A 6000-nucleotide genomic window follows, 5' to 3' on the forward strand; every position below is an offset into this window, starting at 1 on the left:
CCTGCGCCATTCTGAACCAATGTCCACTGAAGCATACGGTACTAGCATCACTTAATTCCACTATCGGACGTTTCCTTTCGTTCAATTATTTAATACAGTACATCAATTATTAGCAGACGGGGAGACGACGGTTGACTATTTTTGAACCCCTCATCGCTACGCGGTGTGTCGCTGATGTAGGCAGACCCTCCGTGTTCTTAGAAGAGGAGAACATGGAAAATAGAGCAGACTTTGGGGATTTTCCTCGTCCGGTTTTTGCGGCTCCTGTTCTGTAATGTATTCTGTGTGTAGACCTGGGTGACCTGGCCTACCTGGACTTGTCTTGAAGTGTGTCACCATGAGTACGAACCGGCCTCTCTGTGCCTGTGTCTCTCCTCTTTTGATACTGACCATGACCATGTCTTTTCTCTTTTTCTCCATCTGTCTCTGTGTGTCTCTCTATGTGTGTGTGTGTGTATCTGTCTGTCTGTCTGTGTGTGTGTGTGTGTGTGTGTCTCTGTCTATCTGTCTGTGTGTGTGTGTGTGTGCCTTTGCGTCTGCGTGTGTGTGTGTGCGTTTGCGTCTGCGTCTGCGCGTGTGTGTGTGCGTGCAGCCTCGTCCATGCTATCCCACAGGTTCGTGACGGTGCGTCGGGGCAGCCCCGCGGCCAGGAGCGGTCAGATCCAGCCGGGTGACCAGCTGGAGGCGGTGGAGGGACGCTCCGTAGTCACCCTGCCCCACCGAGACCTCGCACAGATACTACGCCGCGCTGGGAACACCCTGAGACTCACCATCGTCCCCCGCTCCACCACCAGTACGCACTCTACACACACACACACACACACACACACACACACACTCACACGCGCACGCACACACACACACACACACACACACACAGACCACAAGATAATTTGCTGGGTAGGCAATACCCCCCAAAAAACCCTCCTCACCACTCTAGCAACAGAGATGTTATACACACACACACACACACACACACACACACACACACACCAACATGAACAGTTAGATTACCTTTCCTTGCTCTTCACACTCATTCCAATAGATGGTGTATTTAGATAACAAATCCATTTACTCCCACTTAGCTATTTTACTGTAAGCACCAGCAACTCTCTTTCCCCACTCTCTCTCTCTCTCTCTCTCTCTCTCTCTCTCTCTCTCTCTCTCTCTCTCTCTCTCTCTCTCTCTCTCTCTCTCTCTCTCTCTCTCTCTCTCTCTCTCTCTCTCTCTCTCTCTCTCTCTCTCTCTCTCTCTCTCTCTCTCTCTCTCTCTCTCTCTCCCCTCAGACTCCTCTAGCCTATCAGAAGCCACAGAGTTGGATGCCGAGGGTCGGACAACAAGGAAGAGTCACAGAGGCAGACCCAAGGTAGGGACAAAACGTTGCATGCTTTCTTCTTACGTGGCGTTTGTTCTCTCCTGGTGTTCCATTGTTTTGTCTGTTTTGTCTGTTTCTGTCTCTTCAAAAGCCCAGTGTAGTGATTGTCCTCCCCCCCCAACCCCACCCCCAGCAGGACCAGAGGTTCTACAACGTGGACCTGGAGCGGGGCCCTACGGGGTTCGGGTTCAGCCTGCGGGGGGGCAGCGAGTACAACATGGGCCTCTATGTGCTGGGGCTGATGGAGGGGGGGCCGGCCTCGCGCAGCAAAAAGATACAGGTGAGGAGGAGCGCTGTGTGTTTGTGTGTGTGTGTGTGTGTGTGGACGTGCGTGTGTGTATGTGTGTGGACGTGCACGTGTGTGTGTGTGTGTGTGGACGCGCGTGTGTGTGTGTGCGTGCGTGCATGTTTGTGTACGTATGTGTGTGTGTGTGTGTGTGTGTGTGTGCGTGCGTGGGTGGGTGCATGTTTGTGTACGTGTGTGTATGTGTGTGTGCGTGTATGTAGGTGCGTGTTTGTGTGTGTGTGTGTGTGTGTGCGCCTGTGTGTGACCCCTGACCTCAGTCATGTCCTGTGGTCCCCCAGGTCAGCGACCAGCTGGTAGAGATCAACGGGGACAGCACAGGAGGGATGACCCACAGCCAGGCCGTGGAACAGATACGGAGGGGAGGCCACCGCATACACCTGGTCCTCAAGAAAGGCAACGGATATGTCCCCGACTACGGTGAGAGAGAGGGGAGGGGAGGGTACCTTACCGTACCTTACCGTCTCAAATCCCTAACCTGTTTCCCGGATTTGTTACCAAGCTGTTCTTCTGAGGGATACCTTCATCTGTTTGGGTGCTTTCTATCCTGTTGCTATCTCTTTGTCCTGACTTTTGACCCTTGTCTTCTTTTTCCTGTTTTCTCTCTCTCTCTCTCTCTGTCTGTCCTGACCTTTCTTCTGACCTTTCCTTCCGTGGTTTGTCTCCCTCTTCCTTCCTTCCCTCTCTCTCTCATCCCTCACTCTTTTGCCCTTCCTTTCCTTCTCCTTCCTTTCCTTCTGTTTCCTCCCTTTTCCCCTCTTCCTTTCTTTCTCTCTCTCTCTTTCCTCCCCCTCCTCCCTCTTCCCTCTCTCTCTGTCTCTTTTGTGTCCCTCCCCCTCCCTCTCTCTCTCTCATCACCCCTCCTCCCTCTTTCTCTCTCTCCCCTCCCCCCTCCTCCTCCCTCCCTCTCTCTCTCTTTCCTCCCCCTCCTCTCTCTCTCTCTCTCTCTCTTCCCTCCTCTTCTCTTCCCTCCCACCTCACCCCCCCCTCTCTCTCTCTCATGCTGCCTCTCAGTGGAGCTCTCCAGCCTGTCTCTGTGTATGACCAACTCCAAGCAGGGAGAACCTTGTTTCTATGTGATCGGCCGGACAGAGAATACGCGGTTGGTAACCGTTCCTGTTAGTTCCTGTCATTCTTTTTGGTTTCTCCACCTTTTCACCTTTTTTCCACGGCGGCCTTCCCTTTCTCACCACCCCTATCCTTATAATGTGGAGTGTTCCATCGTGATGTGAAGTCATACAGAGATACGTGCATTCTTGTGTCACTCCTCCACAAGTAAAACAGTAGTAAAAAAAACATGTTTAGAATGATTGTACACTCGAACAGTATGTGTCTTTCCTCGCAGATGTTTTCGAAATTCACTATGTTTCTAATCTCAAGGCAACAGTGACTCAGGGCACAGATTAGAAGCGACAAGATTAGAGTGAACACCACAGTGTTTCAGAGCTGGAAGGCCGTCTGGCGTGTCCCGTGTCTTTGTTCTGTTCCGTTTCATCCCAACTTCATTGTCAATTGTGTGTTTTTTTTTCATACTTGGCGACAACAACACTGTTTCTAACAGTGGGAACTGTTCAGGGCTGAGTTTCCCAAAAGCTTTGTGTAGCACTTAGATAATCTTTACAGCCATAGCTTACTCTAGACTTAAGATGCTTTACAAAGCTTTCCGGAAGTTCACCCCTAAAGTATTTTTCTCTAATGTCTCTCTCTCTCTCTCTCTCTCTCTCTCTCTCTCTCTCTCTCTCTCTCTCTCTCTCTCTCTCTCTCTCTCTCTCTCTCTCTCTCTATGTCTCTCTGTCTCTGTCTGTCTCTACTCTCTCTCTCTCACTGTCTCTCTGCCCCTCTCTCTCCTTCTCTCTCTCTCCCCCTCTCTCTCTCTCTCTCTCTCTATCTCTCTCTCCTTCTCTCTCTCTCTCTCTCTCTCTCTCTCTCTCTCTCTCTCTCTCTCTCTCTCTCTCTCCCCCTCTCTCTCTGTTCTCTGTCCTCAGACCTTGAGCCCGGGCCTGCCTCCCCCTCCTTCTCTCTCTTCCCAGAGAAGCCGGGTGTGGCTGCAGTAGATAACACACACTCTCTGCCGCGAAAGGGCGGAGGAAAGGTGGAGAAAGGAGGAGGAGGAGGGGAGGAGAGGAAAGGGAGGGAGAGGAAGGGAGGTAGCCTGGGGGGAAAGAGTAGCCGGGGAGGAGGAGGAGGAGGAGACCGAGGTGGAGGAGGAGAGGACGACAGAGATACAGACCTGGATTGGCTGGAGGAGGACAGTCAGGTGGTACGTAGCCGCATCAGAGGTCAGAGGTCACATGACGAGGGGAGACGCACCCAGAGTTTACCCAAGAGCGCGCTGAGGACGTGGGACAGGTATGAGACAGGCGGGGAGGGGGAGGAGGGGGGGGAGAACGGGGAGGAGGGGGGAGCCGGGGGAGGGAGGCAGAGGACCAAACAGAGGACGAAGCAGAGGAGCAGGGATCCACAGAGCGAGAGGAGGAGGAGGGAAAGAGAGAGGGAGAGTGTCTATAGGACAGAGAGGCAGCAGAGCCCACCTAGCCCTGTGTCGTCCAGCGAGACGCAGCTCCAGGTAGAAGGGGCAAGACAGGGAGACAGGGAGACAGGCCGGGGGGAGGAGGAGTCCCGGGGGTCAGAGGCGGAGGCCGGGGGGGGAGCAGCAGCGGAGGAGGAGGAGGAGGCCAGGCCGGCGGAGCGAGCGCCCTTCTCCTTCCTCATGCCCCTGGATGCCGCCGACCTCTCCGACGCCGAGTCGGCGGTCAGCCTGTCGGAGGTGAGCGTGTCGGCGGCCAGCATCTCCGGGGTGTCCACCGCGGGACTCCCGCCGGGGCTGGAGTGGAAGGACCCGTGGAGCACGGCCAGGCAGGAGCGCTCCCCCCCCCGCCCCCTCTACGCCCCCCAGGCGCCGGTCCCCGGCCTCGGCCCCAGCCCCAGCCCCGGCCCCGGCCACTGGCTCAAACCCAGCCAGCAGAAACTCTCTCAGGTCTTAGAGGGGAGCAGGCTGAGAGGGCGAGAAGGAGGGCTGTGGTCCTGAGAGGCTGGTCCCCGGCTCAGAGCAGAGCAGCGCTGGACAGAAATAGAGTTTGCCAGGGACGGGGACAGCGCCACCTCCCCAACCCACCCCCCTCACCCTCTACTGCACAACCCCCCCCCCCCTTTAACAACACTACCACCCCCTCACGCCCCCAACCACCCCACCACCACCAAACCCACCGTCTATTATGACTCAATGTGACCATTCCATGAGTCTTGAGACTCGACTTTCCTTGTCAATAATGTGTCAGTCACATTAGGTATTAATAACATTGTATTAACATCATCATGAGTTGTATTGTCATCATTATTATCATCATCATCATCCTCATTCTCATAACTCCTTTTAAAATACATATGCAAGTAATAACAACTGTATCAAAAACCTTTTTCAGTATAACACAAACCAAAATGGAGTTCTACCGCCACCTAGAGGCCAACAGTGTATAGACAGTTACTCAACGATCAGCCACAAACTGTTATGTCTTATATAATATTCCTCCCTCTTCGTGGTTTTATTTCAGTTTGGCATGACACTTGATTGTGTTGACTGATTTATTGTAATGTATATGAATGGAGAGGAAAACAGATTTGCCTCTTGCTTGCTTGCTTGCTTGCTTGTCCTAGATTGTAACCTCCTTCCCCTGACGTTCTAATGTGTGGTGATGATCTGTGACAGTTGGGGAACAGTACAACACAGTTGCAGTACTCTTTAGTACATTAGAAGTACTCTTTATAGAGGCAAGTGATCAGTTTCGGACCTCTAACGGTGCCTTTTTGCTTTTTTTAGCCGGTGTTTACCAAAAACAAGTATGAAGAGTGTCATTCTAGGAGCGCACTGCTAAGAGTGTACTAACACATCACATACTTTGCCACTTGAACAAATCAGTAGAGGATGGTGGGCGGAGACATCAGTGGACAAGGTGACGCATGGAATTGAATGAGGAACAGTGTCCAACACGTGTGTTTGATACCCTGCATTGGATGCCATTCCTCATTCCGTTCCTCGCGTTACAATGAGCCTGTCCTCCGATTTCCACCTACACCAGTCTCCACTGGAACAAATACTATATTATTCATATAGACTCAATGCTGAGTGATCAACTAGGTAGGCTACTGTATTAATGCAGAGTCGGTGAGTTCAAGAGTCAATGAGTCCAAGTCATAACAAGTGCCTCATTATCAAGCTTCCTTTACGAGGAAACAAACCATCCATGAAGATGTCCGATCAGACCTGCAAGGTGTTTCTCCCACCACCTCCACCACCACCGCCACAACCTCCACTACCACCACC

The 6000-nt window shown here is 52.6% G+C and overlaps 2 protein-coding genes across 2 annotated transcripts in view; both read left to right on the forward strand.

Annotated features, from left to right (window-relative positions):
- The window catches only part of magixa (MAGI family member, X-linked a), a gene marked incomplete at its 5' end in the record, with an annotated part of 33439 nt that extends 29644 nt beyond the window's left edge, over nucleotides 1-3795 (forward strand). Inside the window, 6 exons of the mRNA XM_080534131.1 lie at nucleotides 593-793; nucleotides 1287-1366; nucleotides 1509-1655; nucleotides 1961-2099; nucleotides 2694-2781; nucleotides 3665-3795. Of these exons, the coding sequence (XP_080390257.1) occupies nucleotides 593-793; nucleotides 1287-1366; nucleotides 1509-1655; nucleotides 1961-2099; nucleotides 2694-2781; nucleotides 3665-3671 (662 nt within the window). The 3' untranslated portion in view covers nucleotides 3672-3795. The remainder of the gene's footprint in view (nucleotides 1-592; nucleotides 794-1286; nucleotides 1367-1508; nucleotides 1656-1960; nucleotides 2100-2693; nucleotides 2782-3664) is intronic.
- Nucleotides 3796-4167: 372 nt separating this feature from the next.
- Nucleotides 4168-5065, forward strand: LOC308160230 (uncharacterized protein; the record flags this gene model as incomplete). The annotated part of the gene is made up of 1 exon (XM_080534139.1): nucleotides 4168-5065. A coding segment is annotated over one exon (540 nt), but the record flags the coding sequence as incomplete, so codon positions are not given.
- Between the last annotated feature and the right edge of the window lie 935 nt (nucleotides 5066-6000).

The sequence above is a fragment of the Nansenia antarctica genome, assembly GCF_963989245.1.
Source record: "Nansenia antarctica genome assembly, chromosome: 6".
Lineage (NCBI taxonomy): Eukaryota > Metazoa > Chordata > Actinopteri > Argentiniformes > Microstomatidae > Nansenia > Nansenia antarctica.